The sequence below is a fragment of the Rhynchophorus ferrugineus genome, unplaced genomic scaffold (genome assembly GCF_030347505.1).
Source record: "Rhynchophorus ferrugineus isolate W39M unplaced genomic scaffold, kcgeb_rfMv2 rfM3, whole genome shotgun sequence".
NCBI classification, from domain to species: Eukaryota; Metazoa; Arthropoda; class Insecta; order Coleoptera; family Curculionidae; genus Rhynchophorus; species Rhynchophorus ferrugineus.
In genome coordinates, this window is record NW_027472582.1 from 33,848,153 (window position 1) to 33,870,966 (window position 22,814).

The following is a 22,814-nucleotide window of genomic DNA, read 5'->3' on the forward strand; positions in this document are numbered from 1 at the left end:
ATATCATTCGTCAAGATGTGAACTAGTGAAGGTTCAAATGAAATGAATTGTTGAAGTTTAACGATGAGTAGTTAGTTCTGTGGATCAGTATATAATATCAGTAAAATTTTATGTTTCTTAATAAATATTGAATTGAATTGATTTTAGAACAAAACTGTTCATTGTCATTTGGTTTAAAGTGTTTTCGAGACTGATTTTTTCTTAAAATAAAATTCTGAAAATCATTTACCTTTTTTTCGTAAAAATAAATATATTATATGTTCATCATGCGTATAAATTATACAAAATATAAGAAATCTCGATGTTAAACCTTCATATTTAACAGATGGAAAATTATCTTGTTGACAGTTACAATATTGCTTCTCTGGGAACCACTTGACTTTTAAAATAATGAGATTTTTCTTGAATGTGTTAAGTATCACAGTTATTTAATACTCTCTATGCATTTGTAACATTGCTGCAAAAAATATCGTATTATATTCCGACTACCCTTTGTCTATTCATCTACTCACTATCTGCTCAATCTTTTAAATATTTTTAAAATAGCTAAATGACATATTCAATGACAATGACGCTCCATATTATCTCGTTTCAGTAGTCAAAATTAGCCCCTTCCAAATTATATATTTTATCTCCACTAGATTTCTTTTCATGGGGTTATTTGAATTTCCTTATCTCTATGTGCATACCTTATGATTCATAAGAAAATAAAAAAAACTATGTTTTCTAGTGAATTCAAGCCTTGCGTAACACTACAGTCATACGGATGTACGAATACAAACTAGTAATTTTTCATACACAGAATGTACATATATACATTACGAACAAAACATATATTAATGTGGAGCAGATGCAATTTATAATTATCATATACTATATATAGAAAGAGCGTTATTGGCGTCCATATCAGACTATTTCTACATGTATCTTTCGTTCTGTTGATAATTAAATATTGTCGGATTGATTTCAATGACTGAATGCGGCCCTTGCATAAGCTTCAAATTGATTTTGCCAGAACTAAATTGTACATTCATCGAATTGGTTCTCACAACGTAATGCAATTTGCCAATAATTTTTTCCATGCATTTCAGCGCCGGGTAAAATCATGGAACATTTTTATTTTTATATTCGCAGTTGTGGAGGTGTGGTTATGAAATTAACCGGGAATGAGGGTAGAGCGTGATTTTTACCAGAAAATTGTTTTGGAGACGTAAACAAATATTTGTTTTGCATGAAAAATAGCTAAATTATAAATTATGCGAAAGCTTTGTTATTACGCATTTTCTTGCGTCTCATTTGTCTTGCTTAAACTATATTGTAATTATTATCAAAATAGTCTATTTATAATCAAAATAATATATCTAAGAGAAAGGTATTATATTTTATTGATATTGGTCTGGTCTGGATAGTTGCGGTTGAAATAAAAATAACATTGTTAATACTGTTTTATATATCAGAACTAATACATGATAATAATTCATATATGTTATTTTCTTCAGAAGAGATTCTTACCCGGAGAGAACTTCATTACTATAGAGGTATTTCACTGACAATAGGTAGTCCATACAGTTCGGCTGAAGAAATTTCCACTGTTATATCTGGAGTGTGTTAAATACAATTTCAAGTTGAGAGTAGAGACAAAAAATAAATCTTAAAGTGCCACTTGTTTTTGATCTCCGAAAGTCTTTTTAAAATTAAATTAGACTACTTAAACTAATTAGAATATTATAGATAACACTTATACACTGCACTTCTTGCGCGTTGTCCGGTAATAGTGTTGTTTCCACGTTGCTGTGTTATAGTAACCTTCTTTTATGTAGTAAGACGAAATCTTGCATAAATCCGAAGATCTATTTGATTTGAAACTCATCGTACAACTCTTCATTTGTTTCATGGCGATAAGCGTTGGTAATTAATCCAAGAATTTTGTTTTGGCTACGTTGGATTACTAATCGGTTTAATATCTTACTACAATCCCATATTTACACCTCCAAATAGACTTTACAAGTGACTGATAAACCAATCTCTTTGATCTTGCATCAAATTCTGAGTATCTTCCGACTAACCAGTATATTTCTGCCAGATCTACTTAGTTTTTTGTCTCACATATATCGAATTCGATCTTACATTGAGATGAAGGTTGGATTATTTCAGTGAGCCTGCTTGAGCTATTAAGCTGTATTTTCCAGTCTCTAGTCCATTTTTTAGATCATGTATTTTTCTGTAGTTCTAGGCAGAACGTGGTAGTATATTTTGTCATAATAGTGAAAATGTCTTTAGAAAATGCCACCTTGTTCAGTTTTTCAGTATTAGTAATATCCACATGATGACCAGATGAATATCTGTGAAGAAGTGATATTCAGAATGTGAATATATGTATGTGCCAATATTATCAATGGAAGAATTCAGAATTAAATTAATATTAATACTGTATCTGAGGAATCTATCAAAAAACTGTCATTTTATGAATAAATCTACTTGAGAGAACATAAAAAAGACAAACTTATTTTTTCCAAACCCATTATTTTAAATCTAAAAAGCAATAATTTTTAATTAATTCATAATATTTAAAAATTCATTGTTTAGGACTTGATAATAAATGGAAACTATTCGCGACGTGTTAACTCCAAATAACATAGGAATGTATATAATTTGAATAGTTAGAACCAAAGTGATACATATTTTATTGTGGTAAGTCAGTTTATGTTTAACTTGTCAAATATTATTTACATTTCCAATTGATCGTTTGGCCATTGGTATTAGTGTTAATGACATGCGAACAAGATTGCTATTAAGTAACATTAGAACCGGAAATGGTAAAAAAATTGACACAAGTTAAAGCAACTTATATCGTATTTAGAGTATTGAATTGAATGATTAATTAGTTTTGATTTACTATAATAATATATTTATATAATTTCAAATCCTTTTGACAACTAGTGTCTACCCGAACTAAAGCTACGGCTTAAAGTGGGCTCCAAACTACTATCCACTATCCTTGGCATTAAACCTGACCAATCATTAAACAGTCATTACCAAATATAAATTAGGAATACCCAAGTCCTGAGAGGGATTCGAACTTGTGACTTTTCGCCACTACATCATCGAACTGGGTATAAATGATTTGTTAAATTGTTAATGAATTGTTCGACTGAAAACAGTCGAACTAGTCGATAGTCAAAAAACTAGCGACTGAAAATAGTAATTACTATTTCACTTAAATGCACGCTTCGAATGTTTTTGTATTCGTGATAACAGATGGAGAAGCACAAATTCCTTTCCGTATTAATTTTGGAGAGGAAAGGACGTATTTTATATTGGGGTATTTTAATATTTGGAAAACAACAATGACATAATATTTTAAAAGTAATTGGTTGGTTTTTATTTCATTCCAACTATTGTAACTATTCTATTCCAACATGTGTTTACGATTTTTTTTTCAACCGTGCGATAAGTGAGACGGAGATGTACGTATTCCTTTTCGAACTTTCTTTGGGAAAGTATAGGACAGAGATAATTGCTGGGTTTTACTACGCTCAAAAGAACAGTTTGATTTTAAATCATATAAAATTATTTTGATGTTTTATATATTTGATTTGATTGTTATTAACTATTTAACCATCGTACTCTTTTTAAATACAATAATAATTTTATTTATCGTTAATCAGAAATATTTTAAGATTATTATTAGTTAGAACTTCAGTGAAAGAAAAAGAAGTTTTAGTATTCAAAATGCCTTGAACAGACATCGACAGACTTAGAAAATCGAAAAAGTCAATCAAAAAAGGCCTAATAGTTGCCAAGATAACTTAAATGAACAAATAATATTGAAAAATAGAATTCCAAAATGCTGCTAGATTAATGTACAATATATTGTTATTTACAATCATAGTACAAACGAAACATAAAACCATATATATTAATATTACAATTTACAATGTCCAAATATAATTTCTAATTCCAATATACAAATATAAATCTATGTAACCAATCTAATGGAAGTAGTAGAAACGAAAAGAATGACTGAAACAGTCTATTGTAAATAGTAATCAAATCAATCGGATCAGAAATTCCGATTGAAACAGTCGTTAGTAAAAAAATAATCGAATCAGTCGGAAGAATGAACTTCTTGAAGGTTCAACGTCGCTTGTTCTGATAAACCTTAATAATATGCGTAAATTAATATTACAAGATCATCGTATTGGGGTTTGAGATTTAGGCATATTTGAGACCTTTTCGAATATTATAACATGATGTTTGTAGTATAATTACAGGTCTATTTTTCACTATAATTTTTATATTTTCAAATTAAATAATATTTAAGAGTTATTTTTCCAAATTTTCGTAATTTTATACGTACACATGAACGAATATTTATTTACGTCCTCGGGAAAGAAAATTCCGCTAAAAGACACGCTTTACCCCCATTGTCAGTTTATTTTCATAACCATGCCCACAACCGAGAACAAAAAAGTGCACACCTCCCCCTATATTTTCCCGCTGAAACGTACGAATGAAATAATGTTGGTGAGCGAAAAGAAAATCCAATACAATTACAATAATACGGGGGTTGTTTTGCAATTACACGATTTAAGATCGAAAACAGTTATTTGGTAAAATGCATTAATGATTTAACAAATATTTTCCACCAGTTTTGAATGCTTATTATTTATTCATATGTAAACGTCTTTTATGCAGAAAATATTGCAGTTTATTTATTCCAGAATTAATAGTAATTGATTTTGAATGACTTTTCGAAATTTGTACTTGTATTTAGCAAACTACGACAACAACTTGATCAGTACCCACTCAATAAAGTAGTCTTAAGGTAAGTCAACAACACAAATAATGTTGGCAAAGTTAAAAAACGATAATACATTTTAGATGCTACATAGTAACACTGATTTTAACACTATATTGGAAATATAGAAAACATTATTTGGTAAGATGGGTCGACGTTAACAACACCTGTAGCGACAGTGTGATTTTGGCAGCGTCTCTTCAGCCACTGATGCTAAATCATCATTGCAAGTTACATGATTGTTCAGTACGTTCAAATGGTAAAACTTTACTAAAACAGTCGACCTTCCAATGACAACCAAATTGGTGAAGAAACTACAGATTCGATAATTAATTTCATCGATGCACTGTTTTTTGCTTTCGATGATTTTGTGATGATACGATGTGCTGTTGCGCTTAAAACAGGACATTCCATACAAAATACCTGGAAAAACACAAATGTTTATATGTATAAATAAAATTTTATATAATAAATTAAACTACATTATATGACAAAGTGTGCATAGATAAAATGAACGTCAACAGCGAAATGTCAACGTTCAGGATGACAGGAACAGGGGTAAACAGGATACAACGACAAACGATAATTATTGAGAGTTAAGGGAACGATTCATATGAGTTAAATATTATGATAACAATCAATCTCTCGTAAAAATCCAATCAACCGATCACTATTTTCATCGACTAGAGTATTCCTATAATTATTCTATCCGAATCTTATCTCATAGAGGAAAGGTGATGACAGTCGCGCAAGGTGGAAGACAGAGATTGGGGATTGGTTACAGAATTCACAGTTCGGTGTAGCGCTTGAGGACATCACTGCATGGAAACAGGTAGGGGAAACTGAAAAAGTTACTTATTATTTCAAAAAGTTTTTTTAATCCTTCATCTGAGTTCCAGCGTCTTTGCACTTCGATGCACTCATGATTTTTTTCTTATAACTGTAAACAACACTACTAGTGTATACCGTCAAATATTTCAATCTTGTTTATTACAATCTCGAGATACAAGGATACAAAACACATTTAGACTGATCGGCATTTTTTGCTGCTTCAGTTTTTTTTAAATATAAAATTAAATTTGTTCATTTTTGAAAATTGTTCTAATCATTCAATGCTATTTAAAGATTTTCTAAATTTGCTTCAAAACTTAATGTAATGCCTGGTTCAATAACCCGTTTAACTTTGATTTGTTCTAATACAATGAAGATTAATTTGATTGCAAATTTATGTTCAAAAATGACTCAAGTAAATTCAAGCCAAATAAAAGTAATTATTTCTAGGATGGATTTTTAACGAAATTTTATTCTATTGAAAATAGAAACCAGATTGTGAATTACATCATATAAAATATAGTAATTAATTAATGATCTAAAATAATCTTTATTCAAATTAATACATACGTGTTTCGCTATAGCTTCAAGTAATTAAGAGTAATTAAGAATAATCAGGATTAAAGATAACTTATACTTTATCAAATATATCTGGTTTTGTTCTGAATAAGTATTTTTGCTGAGTGTGCTACGATTATTATTTTAATGTGGAAAAAATGCTGCTGTAAGTAGATGAACGGGATAAACTGGAATTGAAGGAGTTGTTCCATAGATTATTATGTTAAACATTTCAAGGATTATCTAAATCATTGAGAGATGACTCGAGATGAACAATATGCAAACTATAAAAGCTTCAAGAGTAATAGTAAATAATAATATTTATAATAATGATAATTCCATCCGGTGAGTACTTATTTGGGTCAATGATGCGCTATCGGGATTGGATTATTTCTTATAACAAGTATTTATTTTGTGACAAATATTGTTCATAGGTGAATTATGTATGCCCTATTTTCAGTGAAAATAAATTACCTGAATTACAACATTCTTACAATTAATAAATCATTATTTTATTGCATATATGTATACGTTCTTTTAACAGATAATGTTTATAATGTTAACAGATATGTCACCATCTGTTTTAATTTGTGCGCGCGTTATATAACATAGAGTGTGTTTTAAAAGTCTATCTCAATAAAGGACGTTGAGGTTAAAAGAGATGGTTGTAATCGAAAGCCAAAACGATGTGGGGAAAAGGGACACTGAGATATAAACAGATAAAAATCAGCAACGATATTTTTACTACTGTTTCGCTGAATTCACTCATACGTATATTATGTATAGGTATATTTTTTGTTAATGTTAAATGTATTATTTTTATTTTTGAAATTACTGTTTATTCTTAGTCTACGAATTGAAAGGAAATTGCAAGCTGCGTGCACAATTGTGTTTGTATTTCTCGCATTTGCTAACAATAGAGCACAAACATATACCAGTACAATTTTAAACGTGATTTTATGCATCGTCAGTAATGATGAAATTTAGGTCTGACATAATAATCTTAAATCAAAACAAGAAGCTATGAAGTGGTGTGGAACCGTCTCTTTTACTTCAATATGAGTTAGTGCTCAGATATCGCTTCAGACATGCATTTGTTTTATAATATTTTAATTCAATGCAAAATTCATGAAAATATACCCGAATCGCAATAAAAATATATTTTATTCTTAAAACATTATACATTAAACAAAAGTCGGTGAATAAGAATACGGGTTGTTTCAACTTCCAAATTATTTACCAAATTTAGCTCCTAATGACTTATATAAATAGTAGTAATAACGAGTGCTATGAGGGTTATAACTTAATTTTGAGATATCATTGATAACCGCAACGATTATTGACATTTAAAAATGATTAAAAGGATTTTATAATCACACACAATCGCAACACAAACAAACACAAAAGCAACGGGCTAAGGAGTATGAAGCTTATACTTCGCTTCGGAATCAAGTTAGATTCTAGAAATTGACTCAGAATAACTGCCGAAAAGTTGATAAACTTCTGGAGCTAGTTTGAAAATTCGTGAAAGAAGACCTGATTTACTGTTTCATTTAACTGAATAAACCATCTGCAAAAATTCTTACGATTTATTAAATTTTTATCATAAAATCGTGTCTTTCTTAGCGAATGATAAAGCCTTATTAAACAACATGTGACTGTGCGAAATGCGAAAATGCAATGTAAACCACTATTAAAGACCTAACCCAACTGTCAAATTTTATGGTTTTGATATTTCTCTACATTCCATTTAGTATTATTGCTAATAATGGAACGCTCAAAATTGAATTTTCGACATTCATTACTTTTGTTGCTTTAGAAACTTATAGTGGTGCCGCTCGATCATATCCCAATGGCCGGCTTTGGTTTTAATGATTTAAAAGTGATAGTTTTAATGACAATGACAAAGTACAATTTGGAAGATCAAGTAAAGTCGAAGGCAATGAATTGCAAGACTTATTGGACCAAAACTGAGCTCAAATTTTGAAAAATCTTTCAGCAATTGATGAATCAATTGTTTCGAGGAGTTATATTCAAAAGAAGAGAAAATGGCTATAAGTGGAGGGCTTTTGAATATCACAGTTTCATTGCTTGCCAAGCAAGAAGAGTTTTCTGTGACGTGTTGTGACTGACGTTGGAAAGTGGGTATATTACGACAATCCCAAGCGCAAAAAGGTATGGTTTAGTCCAGGAGGGCCATCTACTGTATATATGGTCGGATTAGCAAGGCATAGTGTCTTATGTACTGGAGATGTTTACCAGTGCCAATTCAACGACGTATTTATTGTTGCAAGAAGATACTGGGCCACATGTTGGAAGAGTTGTGCAGGATGCACCATTGTAGTTCGAATGGGAAGTACTCGCCAGACAATAGCCCCTTCTAATTATCACTTGTTCTGAAAAAGTGCACGAATAGATCGATAATTGGATCGCTCCCAAACCAACATCGTTCTTTCAACGCGGTATCGCCATGTTGATAGAAAAGTGTTAAAAAATTGTAAAATATGTCGGAAAATATGAATGCTGTAATTAATATATGTTATACGTAATATATAATTAATATATGTTATACCAAGTTTTCTTAATAAATGTCCTCTAAAATTAAAAGAAAAATGATTAGAATACATGCAACTAATTCATTTATATTACATTATTTTATTTATATTAAATTACCTTTGAATATAGACTGTATTGAACATTCAAATTCGAATAGATCATTTCGAACTTCCAATACTAGACGTGTCCACCTGTTGACAGGAATATTTTGTATGCTCGGATGTCGAAGCAATATAGTTTGACTACGTCAAAGTTTGAGATAAATCTAATTCCGTTGTGAATGCCCTCGTGATAGCGCACGATACAAGTATCCCGGTAAAAATTGTCAATATACCAAATGACATTTTCATCTTTATTTTGCCAACACAACGATCGCTAGGCTAGTTCGACGCGTGGCCATTGCCGGCTGGTCCATGAAAATGCAATGAACGATTTGCATAACGTCAAGATCGCTGCGTAGGTTCGTTGATCGTGTTTACAAGGGAAACGTAATAAATAATACTAAAAGTAGAAATAATCGAGTGACGCTTTATCCGCTTTATATATAAAACAAGTAGTTTGTAATTTAAATTTAGATTTCTTGAAGGACGAAATTGAACTGTAGTCAAACGAAAATTGATGTTTTAAATAAGCTTGTATCTCAGAATTTAAATATATCTGCTGCATATATAATGTGCAATAATGATTTAGCTAGCACTTAACGTTCGTTTCTGTTGATTATTCTTCAATCGTATTTAACCTTTGATTTATCAAAAACCAATATCAATGTAAGTTTATACCAATCCGGAATATTTTTGGCGTTCATTGCTTTTGCATATTACTGTATAAATGTTATATTAGGCTTATAAATTAGTTTTAAATATTTTTTTTTAATTTAAAGCTTTATTGTGAAAAATAGGTACTTTGTATTTTTTTATTTAAAGTATTGTCAATACAGCCACTTTTTCTCATCTGTCAGGCAATTTACGAATTCCATATCGAAGGATCGATATATCTTTTGAGGATATTCATATTTTTTTGGTGTCTTCATAAGAAGTGAAACTCTGCTCAAACACCTTACGACTCATATGCCTCATATTCCAAGTATGTTTACCGGTTTTACAACATGTACTATCATACTGAAGAATTGTTGTGTCTTTGCCCGTATTCTTACCGTTTTTAGCGCAGTACTTGGTACAAGAGCATCAACTGTAGCCTCAATAGAGATCCCATTGATGGTTTCATCGAGCCATAATGCCTTTAAATACCCGTGAATCATGTCGTACAATTCTTACCTATCTAGTATGTAATATGTTTTAAGGCACATGTTACAAACTAAGTAATCTCTAAATATTTGTGTTAATAAGTCCGTAATAATTAATTAAAACAACTATAAAAAATAAACCGAAACATAAAATTATATCCACTATAGTATATAAGATCACGTTGGACAAAAAGCGAAGCAGATCATACTCATTAAAATTCAGAAAATTTTATTTTAACATCAAGAGAATTAAAAAACTGGTTAGTCGGAAGATCTTAGTTGGACTACAAATATTGAAATTTGAAAGTTACACTCCCAAATTGTATAACAAAAAGTCTATTTTGACCTATGGGGCTGCACTAAAATATCAAAACAACTTTGTAATCCAACGATACTGAAATAAAATTGTGCTATAAATTACTAATGCTTAACGTTACGTAACCAACGAAGAACTACCATACGATAGCGCTCCTCAAAACAACAGCAACGCAGAAGCAATAATATAGCTACTGGACAACACGCAAGAAATCAAATCATTTCATTCAATCATTTTGAAGAGAACAAAACCATATGAACTTATGTATTTATCCCACACCGTTTTTGCATATATATTGATGCAAGTATAACTGAACAGTAGTAATAAATTAATCTTATAAATTAATATTTACTATTGTAAGATGTAATCGATATAAAAAAACTACAGTATAGAATTAGCAAGGCATATGTTTCTCTCTATATGATCAAGGCATATTCAGATCAATATATGTTTTAACATAGATATTTCTTTAAGGTTCAAAAAGTCATTACAACTCACAGGTCGATAAAATTTTTTCACGATGTGTAGAATATATTCCAGCCTACCAGACCAATTCTTCACATGAAAGCGTACAATGTTCGGTACTTATATTGTAGAATCTTTCAAGGATGTCTCATTCTTATGATAAGTGTTATGATCTTGCAATATTAATTCATACACAGCTTAGCATTCTTATATAGATATTAGGCGATTTTGACGAAACTCACTAATACGTAAACAATTTTCACTAACAAGTTAGCAACCTGCAATCGGTAAACAGTACAAATTAATGGTGCTTCATTTCAAAAGGTGGGATTTAGTATATATTTGCATGAAAAGTTATATTAAACAATCGATCGAACATATTTGTGAATTAATTAATATAATTATTATTTCTGAGATTAATTTCTAACAGAAATTGAAAAACACATCGGGGATATATATATATATATATATATATATATATATATATATATATATATATATATATATATATATATATATATATATATATATATATATATATATATAAATATCAGACATACAATGTCAGTTCGTAAGGCAACCCTCATGTATAAGCAGCCAAAACTTTTATTGATTCTAAAAGTTTAATAGAAATTAATTACAATTGCGAATAATATTGCAATTACCTACATTTACTTTATATAGTTTTTCCCACATTTATTTGTTAACCAAAAATAAAAAAATGCTGGAACAAAATTGTCATTATATTGGCGGCGTTCGAATTACCCTCAAATACAGAACGATACAACGCCTGAAATTCTTCCTTGTTCCGGAACGTCATTGAGGAAAACATCCTTGAAAACGGACGGTTTGCCCCGAATTCCGGTCGGACACGTCGCGTAGTAGGCCTTGCCTTTTGATCCCGCGCTTGCGCATCCCTTCGTTCCCTCTTTGAGGGCATAGTTTTGCGTAAATGCGTTCAGGTTGTTCGACTACTTCCAGATGACAGGGTAATTATATATGTATTGTATTTCGACAAAAATGTATATTGGGTTGGTTTTTCGCCATTTAGTTAATTTCAGGAAAACTTCAGGAAAGACTCTGGGTCTAAAATTTAGTTGGCGGTGGGGATTTGAGGGATAATCAGAAAGGTAGCGGAGATGCATGATTCGGAGTTCACCAAAAAATCGCCGGTTAAAATTCTAAGATTTATGACAGTGGTGTAATCTATACCCAAATACCGTAATTAATATCGACATTTCTGGAATTTACAATTGTGACACTGTACTCATTTAATACATCACTCATCACCATAAATAATACATAATTTTTGATTAGCTTCAGAAGTAAAGAAGATATATAACAAAATATGGTAAAAATGGCCTTCAGGAGAATTTCTATTTTCAAAAGGAAACGAATGATCTTGAATTTTCTACGGACTACTATTACATTTCAAACGCGCTGTAGTCTGATAGATTATGACTATTCAGTGTCCTAAACAAACCTCTATTTTCTATCCATAAGTAAACATTTCATGCGCTAGGAAATATTTTTTTAATGTTGTTTCTTGTGCCCCTCAAGACATGATGTGTTAAACAATTGCTCTAATTTTCTTATGGACTAATCTGAGATATGCCCATAAGCCAATAGAGGTATACGCCTTAAAAGTTAATGTAGATATTTTCTATGCTGTTTAGAATATTGGCATATTTATATAAGCATATATATAATGCCTGATTTTAGCACAAAATAACAGATTCGGTAGGGTATTACACAAGGCGGCGGAACGATCTTGATATATCTTAAATTGAAAGTTCCTTACTGAAAATTTAATATAAACATGGGTTTTTAAAATATGAACAATTATATATTAAATAAATCAAATTACATTAAAATTAACAGTGTTTAATATTTAAAAATTGTTAAAATATTTATAACTGTTTATTAATAAATGTTAATATATAATTATTCCTTTTAATTTACTAATTTTTTTCATTTTCTAGCTGTTGTCTTTTTGACGTAGATACTTACGTTTGAACGCATTCAACGATCGCCAAATTTACATATCTGATTTTTTAAATAAGTATCTCCCATGCGTCTGAGCGAGCGGAGTGTCTGTGTCATAAGCTCACCCGCTTCGGTCCGGTTTTCAGCCCGCTTTCAGGTTTGGCTTCAGTAGTGCAAGATGGCGCATGGGGGACGGCGCTCTCCGGACCGTCAGGAGTACGTTTCTCGCATGGTACGTTTTTGACAACATTTTAGAGAGCTGCCCGGTCGGTGGGGCACCCGGCACCGTGTCCTAGAGCATTCTCTCGAACCCTCCATGTCCGGGGCGGAGGCCCAGGGCCGTTCCGGGGGTCACATCGGGCGGCTTTTATTGATTTTGTTATATATGCCGGGTGTAGTGTTCTTATATGATGGGTCGGGGGGGCGCTTGGGGTGCATTTTAGATCAGCCCGATTGTTGATGGGCGGTTTTTAGTTTGACGGTTATGGTGACGTACAGGTGAATGATTTGGGCGTTGTTACGGATTTTAATATTGTCTAAGGCCGAAACTGACGACATATTGTTCGGTTGCTGTATCGATGTTATAATATTCAAAATAATATATCGATAATATGTTAACCATGTAATTGGCAGCCTGACCGGCTTTTTCCTATATTAAAATTTAATCGATTCATTTCAAATCATATATATATATATATATATATATATATATATATATATATATATATATATATATATATATATATATATATATATATATATATATATATTTAAATCATCCATGTTGGAGGTGTTCGCATTTGCATACAAATCAGTGAGTTGAAAATAATTTTACAAAAAAATGTTTTCAGTTCGGAAAAACATAATATAGAATTGTCAATATATTTTTCTAGATGCGCATCATTATGATTTTTTTAATGTATATAAAAAGACGCATATTTTTGTTTATTTTTTTTTACCAGGGAGTATCTGCTCTAAAGCTGAAATTATCCGCAAATGTGTTAATTATTATTATCGATTATAATTTAAATATTACCACTTCCGCTAGCTTGCTTATGACTCTGTCACAGCTATTTGATCAGGTTTTGGCGAAATTTAATGAATATAAGGACGTTGTGAGTATATTCTCTGATAGATTAATAAATTGTTATGCTTCGTAATTTTGTAATTATCATCAAAGTTGTTATTTATATTAGTATAGTATAAATATATTCACGAATCTGTTTCTGGGAGTTTCCGCACTCAATTTATGGGTAAATATTATTATTATTGATTACTATTTAAATATTGTCGCTTCCGTTGGTCTGGCATCATGTCAAAGCTATAGAGGTTGGTTCTGATCTTGATAATTATATGTATATTGTAGTGGGGTGCTTTAAAAATATCGCCAATTACAGTAATCATTATTTTTTACATTTTATTGTGAATTTGTTACGGAATAGTGGAGATTTATCATTAATTGTGTGGAATAGCGTAATTAGTATTTTCTAATAAATAACTGAATATAATCATTAGTAACACTTATTTATAAATTATAATCTAGTTCTAAATTACTGTAATTGTTACGTCAAATATCAAAACTTTCACTTGATTTTTGACTATTATTCTTATCACTGGGTATTTGATAATGATTAATATCGCTTATGATCAGGATAAATATTAGTTTTTTTTTATATTGATGGATACACCATATTACTTATTTTTTGAAGTGCAAAATACAAATATCATCATAGTCAAATTACGCTTAGTTTCATTCGATTTGAAAAATAACAGATGGATTATTTGTTATTATTTAACAAAAAACATATTTTGAGAATAATACGCAATATATTAAACTAATATTTATTTAGGATATGGATGATCTGTCAAAGTATATTGTAATGTTACATGTTTTATAGGGAGAATTAATTAAAGTTTACATATTAAAACAAATTAGGTATTTTTGTAAAGTTCTGCATAAACAAATGAATCCACAGAAATGAATGAAATTAATTTAAAACAAATTCTGAAATTTGTCTCCTTGGACTTGAATTAATTTTATTCCAGTTACGTAATAGTACATGTTTGACTACATTGTCTGTAGTATAAAGTCTTTTGGAGACTTAGGATTGGTCACACCATATTTGCTGAAATTGTTGATTTTATAGAATGCGCTGCCAACTAGTTAAACTGAAGCATGCCCATTCAGGTTGAAGCGTTGTGTTGCTCGTAGTTGCTGATATAGTTAGCAGCATTGATCTTGACATGTCTTTCGGTGAACCCAAGGGACATTTTTCTGCATAGCAACTCCTCATATTTGTAAACGTTGACTTCTGTTGATTCTTTTTGAGCAGGTGGCGCTATTAGTTATTGTATACAACTGGTTTGAAGTATTTGGCGAAATTTTTTGAGTTGCTTCAATGGACAGTGAATGTGATATTGTAGTCATTCTTTATCTTAACATCTTAACGATACTGTTGGCGCTTAAAATATGGAAATAAATTCAGTAGACAACTCTTTTGGTGTGTGCCCATAAACATTTTAACAATATTTTAAATAATTTGTTTCTTTAATCCTATTTTTCAGACATTTTCCTCGTTCATTATCACCTTCTGTAGCACGATTTATAGAGAATAGAAAGTAATCATTTAGAAAGTAAAAATTAACGCTATAATTGAAATGTTGACATGAAAAAGAATTGCCCAATTTTACTCTGTAATGTACTTAATTTGGTTACTATTAAACAATTTAAATTTACATTTAATTTACTTTACATTACAGTTTTTTCACAAAGTTGTTGGAATATTCTAATGAGTAATTAAACAATATATAAAAATGATCTCTATCAACCAGGGTTAATTTTTTTTTCTCATTTCGTCTCATTCTGACCCGTCACTGGGCTTTTGTTCAGTTATGAAATGGATGTAACCTTGATTGCATTTCTCGTTGATATTTTACAGAACAGTTGCGTTTGTATGTTGTTTTGGTTAGGTGGTAAAAGGGAATGCTTTGCTATGTATATTTCTATACTGCTTTGAAGATGGATGGATGATGTGTCATGTATGCGTTATATTACATATGTGTCAGTTCACTATTGTATTTAAAGATTAGGTGAAAATTGGCAGTTTTCAGCAGCAGCAGATTTCGTTTTATCATTAAGGTATCAATTTTATAAGATTATAAAATATAGTAAAAAATAATACAATATATTTGGATTGAAACTAAATGATTTATCATCTAAGCGAAATAATAATCATTCATACACCCAACACCTTTATTATTATTAGTCCTATAAATTAATTTTGAAGGATTTTATAAAATTTGCAGCTTTATTGTGAAAAATTGAATCAATGTATTTTATTTAAAAAATTGTGTATCGATAGCCGCTACTTTTTCCCATCTTTCAAGTAATTTATAGATTCTATCTCGACCCATTTTTAGTATCTTCATAAGAGGTGAAGCACTGTTCAGATAGGTCACGACTCATTTGTTTGAACAAGTAGTAATTAGAAGGAGCAAGATGTGGAAAATACGTCGGGTGGAGTAGCACTTCCCATTTTAATGTTTCCTAGTATATTTTTGCCGGTTTTGCAACATATGGTCGAGCGTTGTCATGCTGAAGAATAACATTGTTGTGTTTTGGGCTCAAACGCGAACATTCTAGTCGATAGCGATCCCCATTGATGGTTTCATCGAGTAATGCCTTCAAGTTCTCGTCCTCAAGTTTTTTGGCTATCCACAACGCTCTTTGTCATTGGTGTCAAGATGTCCTGTACACTCATGTTTAAATCGATGGAGCATGCCATAAGCTTCACACGGCCTTCGATGACCTTCAGCCGCCTTTTTCTCAGTTAAAGAAAAAAACACTTCTCGCAAATAGGGTTTACTTGGTTTAAATTCAGACATTTCTGCACTTCGACGAAATGACACATGCTGAAAAGTCATGCCGTCAGTTAGTCAGGGTTCAACATGAAGTCGGTTGTAAATATACCCGATTAATAAACAGTACCACCTTTTATTGTAAATCATTTAATGTTAATTTACATGCCTGATATTATTATTGTAGTTGTACATTTCATTATAGTTATATACTCGGGCATTATACATCTTTGCAGTTAATTATTAATAATCTAGATTAATTTTTAATAATATAATAATTCTTAATAATCTACGTGATTTGTATTAAAAATAGTCTAATTGATCTTGTGTATCAAGTGCGCACATATATTTTCTGTTCACTAGTTTGTTTTATTCCAAAATTATCATTATGAACATTTTTCCTTCCTTCCTGGAATGTCCTTCTAGTTTTCTTTTGCAAATAAATCTTAGAAAAATACATGAAATAATATGCACCATACCGACAAAAACAATACTGGAGATTATAAGCTGTTTTATAATATCCAGGGGAAGTATTGAGATCATTGATCAAACAGATTTTTTGAGAAATAGATTTGATATGAATAATATATATATATATATATATATATATATATATATATATATATATATATATATATATGAGATTGAAAATATAAGGATAAGGACTTGGTTGATAAGGAGAAAATATTTGCTATCTTTATAAAATGATGTTTTAAATATAATTTGTACATTAAAATGGTTATTGACTTTGATTTAAATGTTTTTTATTGAAGACTCAAGATGTCTTTAAAAAACCTTCAAATGAAATCCTCGCTTATACATTAAGCTCATACACCTTAAGTGATGGGGTTTTTCAATATTTGTTCAAAATGCGGCGTAACGATGAAATAAAAGAATTGAAAGCTTCGTATAGTAACGAACAGATTGTTTAAAATTTTGTAAGTTTTCTATTCTTGACTTCTGACGTCTTGACCGCATGACGTATTGCCGTCTTCTTCTAACGACCTTGACCGGATTTTTGGCTTTCCAGTGTTATACCGACATTTTCAAATTTTCTGGTATCTTTTCGAAAAAGAGGAATAGTAAAAGTACACATCATTTAAGTAACGAACCGCGCCATTCGTTACTTTCATACACTAAGCTGAACAAGTATAAATTTTCATTTGGAACACTCTGTATTAGTATTTTGATATGAATAAAAGTCTTACTAATACCAACAGTTTTTTGTAGTTATATTAAATATGGAATTCTCCTATATACTTAGTTGTTGAAGTATTAGAGTAGTTAAATTATTACATACTTAGATGTTACGCCTGTAGATCTTGTAGATTTGACAATCTTTTATCAACTAGTATACTATATAGGCGACCCTCGTCAATGTCACTTCAGAAAACAATGATAAATCTATACGATTAAATGGGACAAGATCGATAAAGTGCTAACTAAAAATCATGTATTGAGGAAGTCACTCTTATCGCATTATATGACACATTTTTTTAAGAGAATTGAAAGATATTTTGATATCCTGATAATCTGTAGTTATTATTACTTTTGAAGATTAAAAAACATTGTTATTAACATTATGTTTACGTTAGGTTTGAGTTAATGTAAAACATATGCTCCATTCGTGAAAAAATTGTTGATATTACTATTGTACAATAAGTTTATTACATAATGCATTTTTAATAAAACAAAACTTCAGTACTTTATTCATAGCATAATTGAAATTTATTATTTTCTTGTTTACTTTTTATGGTGCCTACAATATTTTTAAAGTGCATTAGTTAGATACGTAAATGTGACTTTAATTGAAATAAATTGTCAGTCTTTAGGTTTTAAATTAGTCATAATAAAAATAATTCCATTTTCATTAAAGATAGAAGAAACTGCCAATAATACATTTTTGATATTAATAATTTATGTTGATGTAGTTACATGTAATTATATTTGTTATTGAATCATAAGTTATTGGCAATCTATATACAAGGGTAATGTTAGAATTACCGAACTTGAATTAACAACCTTTACTTCTTAGAATTTTACAATTAACTCATTTTCCATTTAGTGATATTCACTAGCTTTGATACACTGCTCATAATATCAACTGCAGAGCTCCTTAAAATATTTATCAATTATTCACCACTCAACCATTTTTCGTTCTGGTTCTAATTTTAACTCAAAATAATTCATTTCGCATATTTCTAGTAAAAATTAGTCAATGATGCCATATCATTGAAAGATAACAGTCCATCCTTTGCTAATAAACCATAACTAATCTTTATCACATTTAAGTTTTGAGTTCTTAAAAATATATTTCCTTGCGGCTCCTTCGCCATTTACCCTCGTCACTGTCACTGTTGGGAAAATTATTCATAAAAGACGTATACAACTAAAAACGCTCAGTATGTTAGCACTGATTGATAGGTCTATATTAAGAAAACATTCTAGCTACACTAAGTTATAATATTTTAGTGACCTGAAAAATCGGTGAAATGTGTATATTTTTAAATCGTTTAGATTTATTCATAAATGGGCAGGCTCTACCTCAAATAACTAGCCTAACAGAATGTCCTGATGATACTAAGATATAAGATGATATATTTTGCCACTTATTTTCTAAAACCATAATTTACTATAGGGCGTCTGAGATTTTTGGATGAAAAACTCAACCAAGTGATTTTATCAGCTTCTTTTAAAGTCATTTTTACACCATTAGCTCTCTGCAGAGAACTAGAACAAATGGCACCCCTTAAAATTAATAATGAGTATTTATAGCACTAAAGCTTTCTGCATAAGCACTATACCAATTTTACTCAGATAAGCACTGTACTGTACCGTGGCGTTGTTATAAATCTGTGTTTGTGATTGTTTCTAAATATTTGTCTATAGGCAAGAGTGTAAAATACGACAAGGAACGTGCCAGGTGACCATGCCAGTCACGCCACTAATCGAACTGGGCAAGACCGATTACTTCTTCTGGCACGATTTTTGATTTCTTCACTCGGCAGCTAGTAGGCTTCATGCCGAGAACTGTGCTATGAAGTCCACGTTACACAGAGGATCCAGTCACTAAAAATCGAAGAGGTTGATGTGACTAAAATTCGTATATATACATGCTAAATACCTCGTTAGTATTGATTATTCTTGTTCTAATATAACTTTTTATTCTAATTTTTCAGGTAAGCATTGCTTCTTTAAGTACAACTTTATTAAAAGTAAGTAATAATATATTTTAGTTAAATGTTATTTGTTGTAAAATAATTTAATTAATGTTAGAGATGTACAGTTTTAAGATTTCAAAAGATTATAAAGATGTAAATAATTCTATAACTAACAGATCTTCTATAACCTTACAATGCGTTTATGTAAGAAAAGTCGGTATTTAAATAATTTTTGGTATGTAAAACGGTCTTATTAATATATAGAGCGGGAGTATAATTCAATGAATTATAATTGCAAGTATTAGTATCTGAGTCCACCCATATCAATATCAATTCAAGATTGTGCTACATTTTAAGTTCGCAAGTTCCAACAGATTACACAGAGACATATGGCTTTTTATAAAGATACCAAAGTGTTTTAGTCGACATATAAATATTATTAGACTTTTTCAGATTTGTTTTTAAAATAAGAAATTGACCAACTGTTCTTCTAGTTATGTTATAAAACTCGTCTTTTGAATTAAAAGAACTATTTTATAATTTTTTTCTTCATATTTGTTAAATGATTTTTATATAGTTTTACTAATGTGTTTCTTGTAGAATAATCCATCATTGGAATTCATTCTGATAATAATGCAATCTGTCCTCAGTTTATAACGGTTTTTGTATAAAACACATAATGTACATTTATTTTTCGAAACGTTTTTTTTTGGTATTCAAACATGAAAGACCTGTCTTCTATATATATATTTTATAGATTTACATATATTTAGTTTTTCCAATATGGGCTAACAAGAATCTTTAAAAATTTATTGTGAATTGCTCTTAAAGATTTTAGCGTAGTAGATGTAACTAAATATATCATGTCCAGTGGTCAAATATGATTATCTTTTTATCGAACAAGTGTTTCGTTATATTTATGTATTAAATTAAAGTATTTCGAAATAATATTAGCGGAGCACAATATACTAACCAATGAGTTAAATGTGCATGATAATAGCAAACACATACTAAAATCTTTATCTCTGACCTGATTATTTTATTTTAGTTTAAAGTTTTTTCATTTTACGTAAAAATTGATTTTACTCCTGTTCACCTTTGGTGATCTTCCGAATAGCCCTATTTTTGCTCACTTTTAATAGTCTAGTGTCCCAACACTGTGAGTGACTAAGCTACTGTAATTAAGTTTTGATGGCCTCTTACATTGAACTGCGACGTTTATGTCAGAATTTTACGAACTAGAGGTATCTGCAAAGCATGGATGTTTTCCAATTGTAACAGTTTATGGTAGAGAACTTTTAGCACCTACAATTCAGCCTTTGGTGACCTTGTAGCTTAAACTATTACACTTTTGCCCGAACTCCACTTGTGTATGTCAAAAGATGCTTTGAGTAAATGTGGAACGATTGCCAATCCAACACCAACTTGTCTTTTTTTCTTGATTCTTCTTTTTTGATAAATAAGTTAATTCCGGTTAATTGGATGAATTCTAAAGACAACAGCTACGATTATGATCTCCTTGAAATCCTACCCACTGTGCCAGTTAGGTAACGTTTCGTGTTTAAAAACAGATCGACGAACTACGACCATTACAATGAATCACATCACGACTCTAGATCGATTTCTTAGACTATCCAGTGCTGTATTAATCGCGTTGTATAACTTATATACTTTTATGCAATATGCTCTTATAAATTACAACAATAACTATAACTTGCCTTTCCATTTTTCACCAAAACAATTCCTTCAAAAAATCGATTGTTTAACTTGCTTTTAAAAACATCTTAAAAATAAAATATATAATTTTTATTGCATACTCTATTTTTATACCATAAATGTAATACATGGAGCATAAGAGAGACATAAGCCTATATACCCTATTTGTATTTTATAAAAAAAAATTAACACCTTCTCAGTTGGGGGCTCTTTGAAGTTTTTGATCCATTATTTTATCGTCATCGTATAATTTTTTATATCCACGTTTAATAGTGATAGATATGGAAGAAAAACTTTTTTTACCTTCACATGTAAACTTTGGACCTCATTCAGCTTTCTCATCTTTTGTCGTATCCAATGTCTATTATATATCATAATTTATTAAACCATATAATATTATATCTATTACTTATGCGAAAGTTTTAAATAATTTAAGATCAGAACTAAGCAATAAACAGACAAAAGTCTGAAGGTGTCGAATCAAGATAATAGGGGAATAGACTCACGGTTTTCCCATCACCAACGCATTGTTATGTACATGTACGTTGTCCTGGTAAAAAGTTTTTTCACAATTTCTGGTGTCCAGCTGATCAAGAATGTTGGAGAAATATTCGCCGGTAACTGTTTTTTAAGGTAATTAATTAAGAGCATCTTAAATCTCATTGTTCATGACTGCATTTTCTTTGGCACTGAATCACTTGCTTTCACCCACACCTTCGATCGCTCAGATGGCATTAAATCGGTCCAAATGTTGTTGAATCGGTTCCCGCCTATACCCGCAGCATCAACAATTTCACTCACTTTCACACGTATACTCAACATGATGTGACAATGGCGTAGTTACAATTTTTGGCCGACACGTTGGTTATTTTTTTCGGTTAACACAGAAGCAACACAATCCCCGTAAATTTTTATCAATTTTTGTTGAATTTGCTTAGGGTTCATGACCGCATTTTAACACAAAATGTCTACTGCATAAGATCGGGTAAACAAAATACTCGAAAGAACAAGTTAAAACTTGTCATACCAACTAAGAGCACCTGCATCTAGTTAGAACATAAATGTTTGTTTATGGTGACTTCATCTTACCTTTCGAATCAAATGATTAATAGTCGAAACATTGTCATGATATCAAATATGACATTCTATCAAATTTACTAATTAATTACTATATTTATATTTTTTGTGTTTTTTTTTAATAAATCACACATTTTCAATGTTGAATGCAATCTAACGTCGTCAATATCAGTCGAAATATCTCGACTGTATAGACATCGATTATTTGACAATAATAGATTTGATATAATTCATAATCGAACATTA

General features: G+C 30.4%; 1 protein-coding gene across 4 annotated transcripts in view; it reads left to right on the forward strand.

Annotated features, from left to right (window-relative positions):
* The window catches only part of Kdm2 (Lysine demethylase 2), a 77,426-nt gene that overhangs the window by 17,680 nt on the left and 36,932 nt on the right, over positions 1–22,814 (forward strand). The window contains exon 2 of one of the 4 annotated variants that reach the window (XM_076399081.1): positions 19,794–19,829. The exons of 2 other annotated variants lie outside the window; for them this stretch is intronic. In XM_076399081.1, the coding sequence (XP_076255196.1) occupies positions 19,794–19,829 (36 nt within the window). Of the gene's footprint in view, positions 1–12,917; positions 12,989–19,793; positions 19,830–22,814 lie in introns of those variants that run through there. One more of the 4 variants, XM_076399083.1, reaches the window with a different exon arrangement.